General features: G+C 55.2%; 1 protein-coding gene across 7 annotated transcripts in view; it reads right to left on the bottom strand.

Moving 5' to 3' along the window:
• GNAO1 (G protein subunit alpha o1) overlaps positions 1-18971 on the bottom strand; it is a 182736-nt gene that overhangs the window by 15564 nt on the left and 148201 nt on the right. For all 7 annotated transcript variants that reach the window (XM_077132484.1, XM_077132483.1, XM_077132489.1 and 4 more), the window contains 3 exons: positions 11042-11202; positions 5921-6049; positions 4041-4170 (listed from right to left, as the gene is read on the bottom strand). In XM_077132484.1, the coding sequence (XP_076988599.1) occupies positions 4041-4170; positions 5921-6049; positions 11042-11202 (420 nt within the window). The remainder of the gene's footprint in view (positions 1-4040; positions 4171-5920; positions 6050-11041; positions 11203-18971) is intronic.

The raw sequence follows: 18971 nt of genomic DNA, 5'->3' as shown, positions 1-18971 counted from the left end.
TGCCCAGGGCCCTAACCCATCGTGGCCAATGACACAGCAGAACAAGCAAAGGGAAGGTCTGCTAATGCACCTGAACGCACCACCGAGGGACGGAGATGGGAAGACCCACATGGACAAACAGAACGTGGTCCCTGCTTCATTCCACACACAGGCAGGGTGGGGTGGAGCAGGGTGGCCAGGGCAGGGATGCTGTCTCTTCCAAAGAGAGTGGACCTGGAATGGGGCAGTGGGGCCCCTGGGGGCTCCAGCTTGTGGAGGACATGCACCATGCACGTAGGGAGCAGGGGCTGCAACCACCATTGCACACGTTGACACGACCGCGGCTCATGCAGATCTCTCTATCGAGTTCTCATTCGGTCTTGCCAGCAGGGTTGGAGAGTGGGTGCACGCATTCATCGGGGAACATTAACTGAGGACTAGGAAATCCTCGAATTAATCCAGAGTTGGAAGCAGACACCAGGGGATGGCGTCTCAGGGGTGATCTTGCTGTGGCCTTGGGGTGGTCGGGTGATGGGATGGTTGGCTGGGCCATGGCTGGGAGGAGGGAGGCCTGGGGAGAGCTAGTTTCTCAGTAAAGGGGCCGGAAGAACCCTGGGACGAAACCCAGCAAAATAGATTAAAACAGAGAGGAAGATAAAAATCCAGCAGGAAATGAGAGAAAGAGAGAGGAAAAAAGTGAAAAACTGGTTCAACCGGCTTTGGAGCCAGGAGATCATGGCCCGTCCACCCTGTGGCCACTGTGCAGGCTCCCAGAGCCCAAGGCCACCAGGGGCCATGGCCTGCGTGGCTGGAGGTGCAAGGACAGCCCTCAGCCAAGGGGATAGTGAGGAGCGGGAGGTAGAGTGGCTGGGGCAGGCATTCACAGCAAAGTCACCCAGCGGCGCCCTGGGAACCTGCTGCTTTCAACTCGAAGCCGATGGTTTTGATTGTAGGGAGGTGGTCATACCTGCTGGGCTTGGAGGGTCTCTCAGAGTCTGCTCATGGTTTGGCCTTGGATTGGCCAGGTAAGGCCCTGCAGGCGATGGTGACGGCGGTGGTAGTGGAGAAGTTGTGGCAGGCTGAGGCCCAGGGCCGCTGGGAGCCATGAGCAAGGGGCCTGGCTGGGCGGAGCTGAGAGCAGGCACAGGACAGGATGAGGCCCTTGGGGTCCCAGGCAGTGGGCAGGCTGGCCACTAGGCCCAGCAGGGCCCTCCAGCCCAGCTCCAGGAGCTGTTTGCACACACCTTTGTCTTAGGCAGCTGCAAGCCTCTCCCAGGCCATTGGAGGAAAGTACAGAGCTGATCAGAGAGGGAGGCTGAAGACCAAGGACGGGAACACCGGTGCCTGCCTCCTGCCTCCCTGGCCCCTGGCTATGGCATCTGAACGGAGAAGGAGCAACAGCTGCCACGGGTCGAGTGGTGCTTCCTGAGTGCGAGCACCTTATGGCCCTCACCCCACGGGTCCATACAGCTGCCCAGGGGATCATACACCACCATCCCCATTTTGCAGAAGTGGGAGCAGAGGCTTGGGGAAGGTATAGGGAGGGCTCACTATCACACTTGTGGCAGGCGCCGCACAGGTCCCTGGGCCAGGCCCGTCTGACTGACAGCCTGCCCGCTACCGCCGCACATCCCCGCACGGCTATGCCTCCTGGGCTGTTGTCAGGTTGTTATAGCAGCTCCCATGCTACTGCTCTTTCCTGGGCTGCGAAGGTGGCCAGATTTAGGGAGCAAAGACCCCAGGAAAAGGCTCTCCCAGGAAAAGCCTGTTCCTGACTTTGGGTCCATATGTCTTTGCTTAAGGTCCTCTGCTATCAGCCCTTGAGAAGAACACTTAGGGGAAGAGAGGAAGATGGGAGGAGAGAGAAAGGGATGAGAAAGACACAGCAAAGAAAGGAGAAGAGAAAGATAGAAGAGGTTGGTGGGAAAGAGCTCCGGGACATGGCACCTGCTCAGCACTTAGGGGGGCAGTGAGGAGCTCACAAAGGGCGGCTCACCGAGTGGCCGGCCAGCCTGCAGAGGGACTGTGGGCTAGGAGGCTGCCTGGGTGAGGCCAGGGCACTGTGCTCAGCCCCCACATGTACAGGAGACGCACGGGCATGGAGCTTGGGGCTCCCTGGCTACCAGGCCCACTTGGATGTCCCTCTGCTTCTATGTAGACACTAGCCTGGAAAGACACCTGTGTTCCCAGGGCAAGTGAGGGCCCCTGCCCCATGGCTGAGGGGCTGGGATTGTGGTTTAAGCTGTCTGCAGCCCTGGCCAGGGCAGGTTCCAGGATACAGGCCTCATTCCAGTGAGAAAGGCCCTTCTAGCCTGTGGCTTCCGGCTGCCTCACTTCCATCCAATCCTCAGATGGATGCAGTGTCACAGTTACTGCACCAGCCATGCTTCCCACCTAAGCATTGTGGGGAGAAAAGATGAGCCAAGCAGAGCACAGACCACGTGGGTGGCCAAGTAAACTATGAACAGTATCTCTAAAGGCACAAATTCACCCAAAACGAGCAGTGAAAGATGTGTTGGGACAACCACTGTGGACGGCACCATGGTGAGGTAGGTAGGAGCATGTCCTCCTGTGCTTTGGGGCGGTCAGTGAACACGGGTCCAAGCACGGCGCATGTAGGTCCTAGCACCACCCCATCCTCAGTTACCTGCACACTACTACCTGCTGAGGCCCAGAGCCAGGCTGGCTGGAAGGGCTTGGCCAAGTCCAACTGGGGGTGCAGCTGGGCGTGCCATGGATGAGCAGGGCGGCCCGGCCAGCCTGGGCTGTGCATCGGGATCCCTGACCAGCCAGCAGCTTCGGCCCCATGTGTCAAAAGCCCAATGTTCTGTTGCAGTCCCCCAGGCTGTGCTCACCCGCACGCTTCTCTGGCACTTTCACACCTTCCCGACATCCCAGAGCTCCTCAGATCTTCACAACAGTCCTGTGGGATGAGCGGGGCTGGGACTAATGAGGAAACTGAGGTTCAGAGAGCAGACAGGCCTACTGCTTAAGGCCCACCATGATGACAAGCCCTGCCCCACCTGGAACCCTTAGTGTGGCCTCAGAGGCTTGAGGGTGAAAGGTCTGGGTGTGCTTCCAACAGACAGAGTAAGAAATGCCAAAGGTGGGATCCACAGCTTATGAGCCCCCACTCCCAGGAGGTGTCACAGGTTTGACTGCAGTGGCTTTGTGGGCACAAGACTCTCTGAGGCCCAGCTCCCTCTGCAGACTTTGCAGACAAACCCCCGGACCTGGGGCTACTGCCAGGGAGCAGACTGCCCAGTGGATCCGCCAGCTCAGGGCAATAGCCAGTGCCAACTCCACCATCAACAACATGTTTGCAGTCCCAGAAACCATTCCACAGACTTTGCAGGGGTACGCTCAACCCATCAGCCAAGAGCCCTACAAGTGAGGCACTGATGTTATCCCCATATGACAGATGACAACCACCGAGGCAGACAGGGTCCCGCCCAAATTCGACAGCAAACCATTGAGTGGCGGAGCCAGGACTAGGCCCAGGGGAAGGCAGCGCCTCTCCCCAGGCGAGTGCCTCCTCTCTGGGGCCCGGGCCAGCAGTGCTCAGAGGCCCCAGCTTGAACCGGCGCAGAGACAGAAGGTGGGAAGCTGGTCTGGAATCCTCCAAAGAAGGAGCCTACAGTCATAACATTCATGCACCGGCCTGCCTCATCCCCCCATGCCCAACCTCCTACCCCCCATTTCTCCTGACCTGCCAGTCCCACATGCTCTCCTAGCAGCTCCCAGGCCCTGGGGAGCACTTCCAAGGCTAAGGACTACGCTTTCTGCTTTATGGATGTGTTTGCCTGACTGAACACTGACTTATTTTAGGATTTGTTTAATCTTGCTCTGGCCTGCAAGGTTTATTGAAGAGCCGCTTACTGGTTTGCACGCAGGCTGGGCCTGAGTGGCCTTGTGGCTGCCCTTTGGCTCCGGCCTCACAGGGTGTTTGCCCGATGACCTACAGCTGTCGAGGCAAGAGACTGCAGGCATCAGAGTCAAGTCCCCAGCGGGGCGCCCTGCCCCTCACGCTGCCCCTGCCCCGTGGGCCTGGGGCCACTCACCGTGGTTTCGTCTTCATGCAGCACCTGGTCGTAGCCGCTGAGCGCGACGCAGAAGATGATGGCCGTGACGTCCTCAAAGCAGTGAATCCACTTCTTGCGTTCAGACCGTTGGCCCCCGACATCGAACAGCCTGTGGGGAGACAGGGGAGCTAGGAGCAGAGGGCGGCGGGGCCAGGCCGGCAGGGGACCTGGGGGGGGCTTTGGTGTGCTCTGAGGCGCGGGGAGGGGCTGTGCGTGAGTGGGAGCCCTTGCTCCAGGTGCCACAGAGGGCCCGCCGGCTGACCAGGCTCTCCCGGGTGGCCTTCGCTGCATCTCCGGCGCTCCCCAGCCTCGGGCCTCGGTCCGCCACGCCGTGCTGGGAGTCCGGCCTGCCGGCCCATCTGAAGAATGTTACTGAGGGGGTGCTCCCCAAGCCGCCCCCCAGGAAATGCCTCCTCAAGCCTGCTCCTGACTCCTCTCAGTGAATCTGCTCATATCAGTGATCTGGGCAAACTTCAGACCAGCCTGGAGAGGGAGGCAGGCAGAACATGCCACCTCTAGGCGACTCAGAAGAGAGAGGCAGAGGGGTCAAGGACATGGCCAAGGTGGTGAAGGGAGGCTGCAGAGTAGTGGGAGAACCAGCCCTGACGATGCCTGCTGCAGACACAGCCCATATTCTCACCTCTGCTCGGTGCCACCCTCCCTACCCACTGGCTGCCAGCCCCTTGCCCCTCTCAGACACCTTCCAAGGGGCCTGAGGAATGTGACAGAGGAATTTATGTCCTGAGGGTAAAAGATCAGTGTCAAACCCTAGTCCCCTGGGCGAAGAGCACGGTGGCCTCCCTTGATCCGGGAAGCCTGTTGGCACCCCGCTACTGGAGTGGCTCTGACAAGCTGGGTGGGCCAAGAGCTCCTTCTCGGGCCGGGCTTCAGCCTGGGCCCTGACTGTGCACAGGGACCCTGTCCCTCCAGATGGTGGAGAGCAACTGCAAGCTCAGAGCAGAGTGGGCTGTGTGCTCCTATCGGCCCTCCCTGGGGCCCCTGCTGCCCTACCTGAAATACAAGTGCGGTGGCCAATGGTCTCTACAACCCCTCCAGAAAGCTCGTTCTCATCTAGACTCTGTTTGCCGGGCAGGGCTGAGAAAGGTCCCATCTTATGCTCCCTGGGAAGGCCACGGAGGCACCCGGTGGGGCTGCCAGAGGCCCATCCCTCAGTTGGGCCAGGCCCACTCTATCCACAGTTGCACAACCCAGGTTCAGGGGAGACTGGGGGTTTCCTGGGCCCCTACAGCCCAGCAGAGAGGCTTCCTGCTGGGCCTAGGAACCTGGATACAGAGCCTTGGCTCACTCAGTCTGTGCAGGAGCAGGCAGGGGGCTGGGGAGTGGGGAGTGAAGTCCTGGACTCAGTCCTCCTAGGTGGGTCAGGAACAGGGCCTGAAACAGGCCCAAGGTCCCTGTGCCCTTCCTTCCCTCCTTCATTCCTCCTGGGTTCTAGGTATGTCCCATGTCTGGGGAAAGCCTTTACTTCTTGCAGGCTTCAGCTTCCCCATACGGGCTGGGAGAGGGTGGGCCAGCTCATACCCAAGCCCCTTCCAGCTCTGGGATTGCCTGAGCCCCTGGACTCACAGACATCACTTGGGCTTATCCACCTTCGCACAAGGTGGCCTTTGAGGGGCCACCTGGGTGACTCCCCTCTTCCACATAAGTCACCTTGGGGACAGGGCTCTCTTCCTCCATCCTGATCCTCACAGCTCTAGGCCGGGACCCCTCTTCCAGGAGGCTTCCCCTGGGCACCTCAGCCTCTGAACTTGGCGGAAAACAGATGTACAGACAGGGGCCTTCACGTACTAACTGCCTGGCCTGACCCACGAGTGCCCTGGCCCGGGCCTGCTGGGCCTCACCTGAAGTGGAGGTTCTTGAACGTGAAGTGGGTTTCTACGATGCCGGTAGTTTTGACCCTGGTTCGGAGGATGTCCTGCTCAGTGGGCTGGTAGTCCGTGGCCCCAATCCGATCCAGGCTGTCCAGGTAGCTGGGGACGGCAACACACAGGGGACCATGGACCAGGAACTTGGGAGCACTGCTGGGGGCCTGCTGGGGGCCCTCCCAGGCCGCCTGTGCAGATGACGACACCACCCCATCCAGGGCCAGCGACCAAGGAGGAGGATCTTAGGGGTCTGGCCCTGCGTTCACAGACCCCCGCTAATTCAACCAAAAGGGGCTGCACGTGCAGTTCCAGACACAAACAGTCAAGATCAAACTTTCAAATAAGACTACAGTGTTCATAATCCTGTTTTGACATTTCTTCATTTAAAAATAATAATGGCCAACATTTAGACTCTGTTCTTTGCATGCATGATTGTGTTTCACCCTTGTTCCCAATGAGTTAAATGTCTATTTTATAGGTTGGAAAACTGAGCCTCAATCAAGATCACACAGCTATGAGTGGGGTTTGAACCCAGGCAGTGTGGCTCCAGGGTCCAAGCCCTTTCCTGGTACTCTATCTTGCTTTCACGAGGCCCTCTGTTTCCCTGCCTGCCTTTTCCACTTTCCCTACAGTTTAGTAAGGGGTCTGCGTACATATCCCATTTGCTGCCCTTGGAGAGGAAGCTTGGCGTCTCACAGGTGGGACCAGGTCTTTGGAAGCGTGGGCTCTCTTCCCATGAAGCCACTTGCTCTGGAGACAGCCCGGGCCTCAGGCCAGGTCCCAGAGGATAGTGCCTGCAAGGACTTTGGGGATCTGGATGGTTTATGTGGACCCAAGGAAACCAGGAAGGAGGGAACTCGGCCAGGTCCAAAGAGTGGTTCAGTGATGCACCTGTCTGCCAGTCCCCCCACCAGTCCTTGTGCTGGGGTGAACTGCATGCCGCTTGCATGGGAGCTGCAAGCATCTGAGCATCTGAGCCTGCATGTGGATGGGGTGGGTCTCTAGGACCAGTTGGGGACCAGTGCCCCAGCTGTCTGTGTTTCCCTCTGGCTGGCTTGTGGAAATCCACAGGGTGGGGAAGGGAGAATGCCTTCACCAACTAGAGTATCCACTGCTAAACTAACAACCTGGCATGATCCAGGCCTGTCTCAACAACTTGTGAGATTTTCCTAAGGAAATAGAAGAGGATGGAGGTTTCCAGGGCTCAGGGAGGTTAAGCTTGAAGGCATACTGCTAGGAAGTGGAGAGCTGTGAGCTGAGCCCAGGCCAGCTTGACTCCAGCCTTCCCCACTGAGCCGGTGTGTCCATCCATGGGAGGGCACACTGGGGGTGGGCTGAGGCTGCAGAGCAGACCTGGGAGTTCCAGGGAGCCCCTCCCAGGCGCTCAGCGAGCATCCCCTTCACCCCGGCTTGGAAGCCATGCCCATCTCAAACTGTTCTCTCTAGCTGGAGATCGAGGCTGGGGTCCTCCTGTATGGACTCCTTGCCCCCTGTCCCAGGCTGGGGGGTGGGGGGAAGAAGCAATGAATAGGATGATGCAGCCCCTCCCTTCCTAGGACCTTGGCTCCAGCATTTGTGTAGGGAAAATGACAAACAGCATGTAAGTAAAATACAGAGTATGTCAGGAGGTAGTGAGTGCCGGGAGGAAAAATCCAGCAACTGGTAAGGGTGGAGGACTCTGCTGATAAGAAAGGGGAGGGGCCAGGGAAGGCTTCTGGGCAAGGGGCATTCAAGTGGAGGCAGGAGTGACCCATGAGGTCAGGGACCTGGAGCAGGGGCTATTGCACCGGGGCCTGGCGGTCACTGTAGGACTGAGTGGGACAGGAAACCCTGGAAGGTTCCTGACTAGACGAGAGCTGCTTCTTTAAGGAAAGCAGACCAGGAGGGCAGAGCAGGGAGACCTGCTGGGAGGTTGTTGCAATCGTCCTGGGGACAGATGGTGGTAGTTTGGACCAGGCTGGTAGCTGTGGAGGTCCTGAGAAGGGGTCAAATTCTGGATTCATTTGAAAACAGAGCTGATGGGGGTTTGTTGATGGCTTGGATGTGGGATGCGAGAGAGATGAGTGAATGGAGTGGTGGAATGGAGTGTGGTTAAGGGGCAGGAAGAGTGGAGGCAGAGCTGGTTCTGGGGGAGGGTGGGAATCAGGAGTGCACTTGGGATATATCACTTTGAGTTGTGTTTAGACGTCCAAAGGGACAGTGAGCAGGCACAAAAGTGCGGGCGGGAGGGCTGAGCTGGTGATACAGATTTGAGAGCTGTATGAGTTATACAAGGAATTTAAATTTAAATTTGAGCCTGGAATCGCCAAGGGGCTAGGCATCAACAGGGAAGAGGTTTAAGGGCTGAGCTCTGGGCATGGGCAGGAGGCACCACGGGGGTCTGAGAGGGGGTGGCCAAGAAGGGAAGCTGAGGCCCAGGAGGCGAGGGGGCCCAGGAGGCCATGAAAAGGCACTTCAATGAGGAAGGGTGGGCAGCTGTGTCAAACAGTGCTGAAAGACTGAGCCCAAACCAACCTAAATACGACAGAATCATCTTTTGAAGCCTTTGGGTGGATGTGCCCAGGGTTCCTGGGAGGAGGCAGATGGAGCAGTGGGGCCCCCTTGTCTAGAGAGAGAAGCCAGGGGCTGCAGGGTGGTGCTCAGCAGTCCCTGTGACACCCGACCTGGGCCCTTTCCCCACCACGCCCGAGCCCTGGTCCCCTCACCAGGGAGGGGAGAGGCCCTGGCTGGGCTCCTCGTGCAGGCGCTCTGGGCCTGGGGAAGCCATTCACACCACCTTGGATGCAGACAGGGTCCTGGGGACTGCGACACGACAGCACTAGTGGGCTCCCCGCCTCCCTCACGACAACTCTGCTTTCCTCTCTCCTATGTCCTGGGCTTCTACCTAAGGTTTTGTCTGAAGGCAAAACTTGGCTGCTGAAAACAAGAGAACCCCGAGCCAGGAAACTTTTAGGGTCCTTCTGGATCTGCAGGCCCGTGTGTCCCTCCTTCCTGCCGCGGAAACTGCTCCCACAGATAAAGCACAGGTGACCCAGCCACGGGTGAGAGGAGAGAAGGGCGACATTATAAACGCGGTCGGTGGGAAATGTGGGCGGGGCCAGGGAAGAAGAGGAGGAGGGAGGCTGGTGCCTCCACTTACTTGGGGGCAGCTGACAAACACTGTCTCACGTTTCTCACTGAAGGTTAGAAAGGTAAGTACTGGCAGGACTGCAAAGAATTCTGTATCAGGCAAAAAACTGTAGTGGAGGTGGCGGAGGGAGGTGACAGGAAGGAATGGGGCTGAATTCCTCAGATTTCACCGTGGGGGGTCAGTGTATGCTCTTTTCAGTCAGAGGGTCACAGCTGGAAAACCGGAGGAACACACATGGAGGTGCTTAAAGGGGGAAGGGGACAGGGCTGGGGAGGGGGAGAAGTTTACTTTTCTTTTTTCACCCTTCTATAGTGCTAAGATTTTTTTCTGCAATGGATTCATGTTGTAATTGGTTAAATGGGTAGAAATTTCAGTGGTGAGCAGGATTTGATGAATCACTAGAACAAGCGACTCAGGTGGGGCCTTGGGAGACATATGGGAGCCCAGCGGAGGAACCCCTAAGGAGACTATTGACAGGGGAAAGGGGTGCTGGACTAGGGCCTGGAGGGGGCAGCAAGGGAGAGAGGGTCCACCCAGCCTGCAACCCTCTGGGGAGTGTTGACGGGGCCAGGGGCAGAGGCCCCCTGTCCTGGCTGAGGCGAGAAGAACTGGGTTCCAGTGTGAATGTGCATAGGGAGCCATGGACGCTGAACTCCTGGGCTCTGACTCTGACCCACATGGCGTCCATGGGGGTAACCAGGGCTGGGGCTCCCAGGAGGCAAGCACTTGTCCTGTGGACAATCTAGATGCATGGTCTCAGGAAGAGCTCCTGTCCTTACACAGGGACCTAGTTCATTAGCTGTCCTTACAGCCAGTGCAAATGTCCAAATTTCCACCAGTGAATGCTGTTTCCTTGGCCCTGGCTTATGTCACCGAAGCATTGCACAGACCAGGGATTGTCAATCTCAGTACTAGTGACATTTTGAGCAGGTTAATCCTTTGTTGGGGAGGAAGCACGGGGGCCGGGGTGGACTGTCCTAGGCATTTGAGGACCTTTTTAGCATCCCTGGCCTCTACCCACGAGATGCTGGTAGCACCCCATTAGTTGTGACCACTGAAAATGTCTCCAGACATTGCTCAATGTCCTTGGGGACAAGTGGCCCTGGTTGGAAAGTCCTGGTGAGGATGGCTAACCCAGATCCATGTCAGAGCGCATGCACCTGCGTTGAGGGTTGAACCCAGATGCTCCTCAGTGAAAGCGCCCACTGAAAACCTGGGCACCAGGCATCAAAGGTGGGGTGTGCTGCAGTTTCCAGAAAGGCAATGTGCAACCCCAATGTCTCTGTTGCAACATGCCCCTGACCAGCACAGACCATCCCAGGGGTCCAGAACTTCTGATCTAGGGCCAGCCTCCCATCTCATAGCTTGGAAACGCCCAGCATGTCACAGCTTCAGTGGGCAGTTCTGTGACCCCCTTCTCTGCCTCTTCAACCCCCTGTCTCTCACCATACCTCTTCCCACCTCCTCATTTCTTTCTTTCTTTCCCTAATTAGGTTGTGACATAGAATTAAAGTACATGTTTTATTATCTACTATATTTATTGAATGGAGTTATATATTCCTTATTTTTCATTTTAATGACAGAGGAATGGAAAGTTTATTATGTTTTTCTAAAGCAAAGCCAAACAGTACATATTAAGTTACTTTTGGCCTATCTGTCTCTTGATTTAAGCTTATGTGACCAAGAATTCTCTGGAAAACAACAACAAACATGGCTATTCGGAAGCCTTCCCTGTGGAGCACAGGCACTCTCCAGAGCAGGCAGGTGACAAGGTCCCCACCTCTGGAAGCTCTGACGGTTGGGTTGTGTCTTGCACCCTTGGGCTTCTCTGGCCTCTTCCTCGCCCTGGGTGCTGGGAAGGAGGCACCTTCCATTCCTTCCTGACCCACGTATAGGGAGACCATCTCGCAGCTAGTACACCCTCATCCTGCAATCCCTCCTTGGGCCTTCCCCTGCTGGACACTCACTATTTGGCAGAATCGTTGAGCTGGTACTCCCGAGATCGGTTGAAACACTCCTGGATTCCTGAGTCGCCCCAGAGTCTCATCATGGCAGAAAGCAGTTCTGGAGAAAAGGGCTCGGTATCTTCCATCCGACTCACCACGTCACACACCATCTTGGCATCAGCCTGCGAAGAGAGATGGACGGTGGGCTTTGAGGCCTCCATGGGGATGAAAACCCTTGGCTGGCCAAGGACCTCACCCCTGGTTGGGACTGTGGGCCAGGCGAGGGCTGATGATGGGGCACCTGACAGGGCTCCAGGACACCCTGGTCAGGGGCAGTGGCCGCTGTCTGGGCACTTCCACGGGCCTCCAGTCACATGTGCCACTGGCTCCCTAGGGCCTCTGTCCCAGCCTTTGGGGCTTTCTGTCGCATGGAAGCTCTAAAGCCAAGGTTTCAACATGTGCCCCATGGAGCCCTAGTGGGAGGAAGGACCTGCTCTCCACCCTCCAAATCAACCAGAGCAGCTCTGCTTTCATCTAATTTTTTTTTTTAACATGGGCAGGCACCGGGAATCAAACCCGGGTCCTTGGGCCTCGCAGGTAAACATTCTTACCTGCTGAGCCACCGTGGCCCGCCCTGCTTTCATCTAATTTGAAAACAGGTTTTGCACAATATTTTGTGTTGGAAGAAAAAACTTAAAAATCAATGTTTTTGGTGAAGATTGCAAATCTCCCATACTTCTTATCCAAGGTGGAGCTAAGTCCCTGGAACTGGGCTACAGCAAAGAGTGAGGTGCTTGGGTTACTGGAGAATGCTGGATGGCTGAAGGATTGGGTGCTGGTGGAGCTGCACCTTAGGGGTGTAGGTGGAGGAGTAGAGAGGTCGGTTCTCAGCGCAGTGCATATGGTGAAATTCCTTATATTGGTATGAAATCTGTAGAACTTAGGCCTTTGGATGGCCCAAAGATAAAACTAAATTTTATTAAATTTAATTTACTTATTTGCTTTTGATCTGTGACCTTCTTTCCATGGGGGCAATGGAAGCCCAGGCCTGGTTTAGTCAAGGGGAGGCCAAAGGGCAAATAATGGCATTAGGAGCTCTCTCTTTCTCTGCCTCTTTACCCCTCACTCCCCCTTTGTCTGAGGGGGCAAAATGGACTTTGCCTGAGGCACACATGTGTAGGCTGTGACTCCACTGGAATTGGATAAAGGATTCTATGTAATTAGCAGTTATCTTCTCCCCTTCCTCTCATCATTTTAGATACCAAATAGGGTCTATCCATTTTCAAAGACCACAATAAAATATATTTAACACCAGAACCAGGAATATGAATGTTTTTTTTTGTTTGTTTTTTTACTTTTTAAACATTGTATAATATAATATATAAAGCAAAGAAAGAAAAAAGCAATAGTTTTCAAAGCACTCTTAAACAAGTAGTTATAGGACAGGTCTCAGAGTTTGTCATGGGCTACGATACGATCCTCTCAGATTTTTCCTTCTAGCTGCTCCAAAATATAGGTGGCTAGAAGGAATATTTTTTATCATCACAATCAACTTTTTTTTTTTTGTAAAAATAACCTATATACAAAAAAAGCAATAAATTTCAAAGCACAATACCACAATTAGTTGTAGAACAGATTTCAGAGTTTGGCATAGGTTACAATTCCACAATTTTAGGTTTTTACTTCTAGCTGGAGACTAAAAGAAATATCAATTTAATGATTCAGCAATCATATTCATTTGTTAAATCCTATCTTTTCTGTATAACTCCACCATCACCTTTGATCTTTCTGTCCCTCTCTTTAGGGGTGTTTGGGCTGTGGCCATTCTAAATTTCATGTTGGAAGGGGCTGTCAGTAATACAGGGTAGGGAGATGGAACTAGCTGATGTTCTGCAGAGGCTGGGCCCTCTAGGTTTCAGGACTTATCTGGTCCAGGGACTCATCTGGAGGTTGTAGGTTTCTGGAAAGTTACTCTAGTACATGGAACATTTGTAGAATCTTATACATTGCCCTAGGTTGTGAACGGTCTTTGAAGACTCAACAGCTCTTGGGGAAGTCAGAGGAACTCGCCGCCCCCCAATCTTGCCCATGCAAGCAGCACTTTATACTTGACACAGGACTTTCACATATACACACACACACTATTGCTTTTAAACTTCCCAACAGCCTCATGAGGGAGTGGTAGAGACTGCACTAGTGGGCCCGATCCTCCCCCTCCCTGTATCCACGCCCCCTTGCCAGTTCCTCTCATTAGAGGCAGAATATATTTTCTCATCCCCTGACTCTGGTGTGTGACCACATGACGTGCCTTGGCCGATGGAATGCAGGAGAAGGGGCAGTGTGCTGGCGCCACACCTAGTCCCCCAGAGGCTTTGTGTGTTCCTGCTTGTCCTCTTGCGCCTCTGCCATCGTCATGGATACGCCCAGGAGGAGGACAAGGGACACAGTGGGTAGACCCACACCTCCCGCTGACCTCCTGCCCTGTGAAAACATAACTAGCTATGAAAGTCATTGAGTTTGGGGGAGCTCTGCTATGCAGCATGGCTGATGCAATAGCTAACTACCTCGTCACTGTACGACTATCCCCATTTTACAGGGAGGGCCAGAGAGAGGAAGACACCCACCTAAGGTGGCAGGTGGTAGGTGGTCAAGCTGGGACTCGAGGTCAGGGGTCTCCTGACTCCAAGGCCAGGCTCTGTGTTCAGACCCACAGGTGCTGAGAGTCGCCACTGACTCCAGCACTTTCGTTGGCAAATAATGCCTGGAGGAGGGCGTGCGCACTAAGGGAACAGGGCATTATGCAGAAAGGTCTGGGCTCCGTCTGAGACGGTCGCTGTCCTGAATGTCTGAATGACAGCAGGAGAGGGTGACGCCGGGGCTGTTGGAGTCCTTCATACGCCCTCAGCTGGGTCTCGAGGCTGCCTGCAGAGGGTTCCCACTCTCTGCACGGTGGGGGAGTCGGGGCCTGAGGACAGGCAGGAGTTGGTGGATAAATGCTGTGGCTTCTGTGCCCCTCAGGAGACAATTCCCCGATGGGTTTCGCCCAGTCGCTCCAAGGCTCCCCGGGGTGGGCTGAGCCCCACCGGCAGCCCCCTCACCCATGAATGCACTGTTTATTGGTCGCCCTCTGTTCCCTGTGTCACTTCACTCCCTCACTGCTTCCTGGAATAACCTCCCAGACAGACTGTGTCTCACCCAAATCCTGTCTCAGGTCAGCTTCTGAGGAACACAAATCAGGACAGCGAGTGGCCTGCCTAAGCCCAGGCACTGGACAAACTGTCTGCATAGCCTTCGCACACTTCTTTGGGTGAAAGGACCTTACTCAGAGCGTTAGCTTTAGTGCCCTAACTGAAAAGCAGGGTGACTGCCCGACACAGCCCCTCTGTCCCCGCCCCTCTCCCGGCAGCCCTAAGGAACAGCTCTGCATCGTGACCACACCCCTGTACTGCGACTGGTGGGGTAGCCCTGTGTCCCCGCCACAGGAAGGGCAGCGTGGTGGGAGCACAGACCAGGCAGGGGTTGGGGCTGGGAATGGGCTGCACCCTGCCTGCTCGGAAGCCCCCGTCCACCAGGGGCCCTGGCCACACCCTCCACAGCTTCTGGTCCACACTCACTGAGGCCAGGAAGACAGCTGCTCCTACAGGACGCATCTGGCGGGCATGTGACATACTTGGGTGAATGGTGTCTGGGATTTTTCAAGTGGGGAGAGCTTATGAGGCTGTGTCCCCAGTGTCACCCGTGTCACCAGGACCCAACCCCCACCTTGTGGAGAGTCCTCTAAGAATCAAGCTACCAGAAGGAAGCAGGAAGTGTCCAGGTGTTTGGGCCCCTGGGGTTGGGTCCCTCATCCCTGCTGGGCTCTGGCTCTGTGAGGCCCTTCAGGTTAGTTTCTGCCATTGGTAGCCAGCAAACCCTGAGAACACCAGGCCCATGGTGAGCCCTGCAGCCCTGGAGGAGGCTGACCCATGGAGCTGGGCTGGGTGCAGGGTCAGTGGGCCCAGCACGTCCACCTGGGTGGGGGAGTTGGTGCCCAGCGCTCCCTGGACCCTTCACCAGCTGCCTTTCCTCCTGGCTTTAGCCTGTAATGGTCTTGGAGTGTATGGTAAGACCGAGCCCCTGCTGTGGGCTGGGAGTGGGGTGCACCATGCCTGCCATCCTCCTGACCTCCCGGCCTTCCAGAACAGGCAAAATAATTATTACTTGACCATCACTCCATTGCAAAACCCACCCCTAGGCCTTCTGTTAAGCCAGAGGAAAGACCTGTGGCTCAGCCTGAAGCACAGGAAGGGGGCAGGAGAGACACGAAGGAAACGAGGTCAGCACCTGCAAGATTTATGGCCAACAAAAGATTCTGTACAACAACAGGTACGTGTGGCCAAAACATTCTGTGAAGATTTTTCTAGAATTGAGTTGTCTGGCTAAGTAGCTGTTTATATGTCAGAGTCCATCTACTGCAGAAGGGTGATGGGAAAGTTCTAGCAGTGGTGTCCCCTTCCCACTATCTGCCCTGGAGAGAAGGAGAAGCCCCCAAAACTAGGTCAGCCCCAGCTGCCTGGGGACAGCCTCCCCAAGCCCAGGCCCTGGCATGGAGCATCAGCCACTGAGACAGCCTGGTCTGCCAGAGTCTGGTCTTCCTGGGGGCAGTGACCTGGAAAGGTAACCCTGGGCCTGGGCATAGGGTACCTGGAGGCAGACAAATGATTCAAAGAGGCCATGGGTGGGTGGGTGAGCAGGGGGTGGTTCCTCTACCCAGGCTAAGAATGATGCCCAGGCCTGAGTCAGGGGTCCTGCCTTGCCAGTCCTGCTCCCTGACTGACTGGGCGACCTTGGAAAATCTCTACCTTCTCATGAGGGTGGTGGACCTGGGCAGAGTTCTCTGAACTTCCTTTTTTGCCCTCTTTGTGGTCTTTCAGTTTTGGGGAGCGCCTGATTCAGAGCGCTGGGGGTGGGGTAGGGTGGGGCAGGGGAGGAAGACTTCCTGCTGGGCACGAGAGACATGCTCCAGTCCGAGTGCCCAGAGCCACCCCACCCTCCACGCTGAGGCCACATGTGCCACTCTCAGGAGGGGGCGCTTACCAACTGGGGGCACCCACAAAGTCACCCGAAACTCTCATATTTGTTCCACGAGTATATCACCCCGAATTTTGTCTCAGTCAAGTGGGATGGAGCCCACAATTGGGCAAAGGTTGGACTAGATGATTTCCTGGGAATTCGCCAATGGACAGCCCGGGCGTCTGGAGCCGCTGCCCAGCCTGGTCTCCTCTCCGCGGCGTGGGGGGCCTGAGCCGGCGGTGCCCCTCTATCCGTCCATGCTGCTTCTCTCCTGGCCCTCCCAGCTCAGCAGAGGGCCCCACCTTCAGCCTACGGCTCAAACCCAAAGACTAGGAGTAGCCCCTGATTTCCCCATGTCCCTTCTGTACCCAGTTTCCTGTTGGTTCTTCTCTCAGATGTTTCCAATTTTTTCACTTCTCCCCATCTCCTCTCTCAACCTCTAGTTCAAGTCACCCCTGTCTCTCTCCTCAATGCCTGTACTTTCCTTCCAAAAGCTCCCTGCCTTCTTCTCACTTCTCTCCATTCCCCACACAACAGCCAGTGGGAGGCTGCTAGTTTCCCCCTAACGTAATTCTCCTCTTTCTCATCAGAAAAAGAAATCCCCCAAATCCTAGCTGGGCACGCTGACATCTAACTAAAAGGCTGCATTTCTTAGCTTTGCTGGCAGCTAGGAGTGGCCAGATGAAAAATTCTGCCTAATGGGAGGTAAGTCAAAGTATAGTGAGGCCATTGGAAAAGTCTTCTTAAAGGGAGGGAAGGAGAACCTCCCTCCGCCCCACTCCCTCTCTCCTGGTGACTGGAATTTGAATGTGAGGGCTGGAATTCTAGCAGCCAACTTGGATCATGAACACAAAGACTCTATCCTGGGGAGAGTGGAACAGTGATCTGAAAACAGCCATGGTCCCTGATGACTTTGAGGAGCCTCTATTCCATCTGTACATAAATTTTTTTTTTTTTTTAAGTTTCTATCTTATTTAAGCCACTATTTTCAGTCTTTGGTATTTACCATCAAACCTAATCCTGGACACAGTATTTCTCCACATTTAAACTCTTTCAATGGCTTTCCATCATTTCTAAATTCCAAACTCCTTACCATGGCCTACCAAGCCCTGCCTACCTCTCTGTCATATTATTTCCCCACCCTCCCCCTCTCACCGGCTCTAGGCACACAGCCTATCTTCCTGCTCTCCAAATAAGCTAGGGCACTCCCACCTCAGGTTGCTCCATTTGCCTGGATCACCCTTGCCCTGGTTTTTCCTCAGTGCAATTGTCACCTCCTCCAGGCAGCCCTCCTCAATGCCCCCAGGTCATGTCTGTTTCCAGAGTGCACGAGTGCACCGTGTTCCTGCTAATGTTGTGTGTGTCTGAGCCTTGAAGGAAGGAACAGATTCTTGATTTCTCATGGTACCCCAGCACTCCCACAGTGCTTTGAGCATAGCTTGTGCTCGGCCACATGTGTGAGATGAACGGATCCTTGGCATTTTAATATTAGGCCCGGCCTCGATTTCTCCTTCTATCTTATCCCTACCTCTTCTCATCTTGTCAGCTTCACCCTATGCATGTGTATATATCACCCACATTCGTGTGCTATTGAATCACTACAGCAGCCCTATCAGCAGGCAACCTGTGTAACAGATGGGGAGACTGAGGCTCAGAAGTGAGGTAGTTTCCAGGACCATGCACCCAGTAAGGCGGAGAGCACAGACTCATGGTTAACCTTCTCTTGCGGGCTGCAGGCAATGGCCCTGGACTTGTGCCTCAGCCAAGGCCTGGTCACCTGAGGCCAGCACTGAGGACCCACTGGTGTCTGAACCAGTCCCCTTAGCAATGGGAAGGGAAAGGTGTAAGGATAAAGATCCAGGACTGACTCAGCTCTGCAGGGCCAAGCTGAGCCAGCAATTCATAGAGCCAGAGGAGGCCCTTGTCCCTTTGTCTGCCTGCCTTCGAGGACCTGAGGGATAGGGCTCACACTGGGCCTGACCTTCTCGTCCTGGTCTCCTCCTGGGCCAATGGTGGGGACACTGTCCCCTCTGCTACAGTCCCCATGGCACTGCCACCTCTTGTTGGTCAGAGCACACCCAATGTTCAGGCAATATGAGGCAAAGCAAAGCACACACGGGATGCAGGGCAGACTCGCCGGGTCTATCTATAGGGGTTTTCATCAGTGGGGATGGCTGGGGTTAACTTAACTAGAAACACACTGCGATCTCCTGCCTGGCAGTGCTGTGGGAGACAGGGTAGTGGATAGCTTTGAGGGGGCAGCCAAGGGCCCACCTCCTCCTCTCTGTCCAATCCTCTTCTGCTGGACAGTGTCCCTCTCTGCCTGTGTGACTTCTAATCCCTCATTTTCTGGCACTGGAGACTCACTTTCCCTGTAGGAAAACACCCGTCTCTGACTCTGAGTGATCTGACTCTGTGTTCAGGGGTGGACACAGGACCTAGGACCCTGGCCAATCCATCCCAATGGCCTCAGTGAACAGCTTGGGGCGGACAAAGAATCCAGTGTGTCAAGTGAGACTAACGATACTCCTCCTCTCCGACCCCCAATCAGCCCAGGACATTTGTTAGGAGTATTATAAAGAGAGATTCTCAGAGATCGCACCCCTGAGTGTGAAGCGAAACCTGAGAAAGGAGAAACTGAGAGAAGGAGACACCTGGGGTGGGAACGCCAGGCTGGCTGTGCCTGCAGCCTTGGATACTTCTGGGCTTCCCAGTTACTTGAGTCAAACAATCTCCTGAATTTTTCTTAATCCCATAGAGGACGTGTTCTTGTTTGGTTGGTTCATTTTTTTCACTTGCACCCTGAATAGCTCTAACACTTGCCCTGGTCTGCCAAGGCCAAGGTCAGGGCTGCCTCCTCCAGGGAGGCCCCTCCAACCACTGCAGCCCATCTGACTCC

This window comes from Tamandua tetradactyla, chromosome 16 (genome assembly GCF_023851605.1).
Source record: "Tamandua tetradactyla isolate mTamTet1 chromosome 16, mTamTet1.pri, whole genome shotgun sequence".
Taxonomy (NCBI): Eukaryota; Metazoa; Chordata; class Mammalia; order Pilosa; family Myrmecophagidae; genus Tamandua; species Tamandua tetradactyla.
The sequence above is the reverse complement of the archived record's forward strand: the minus strand, read 5'-3'. Positions and strand labels throughout refer to the sequence as shown.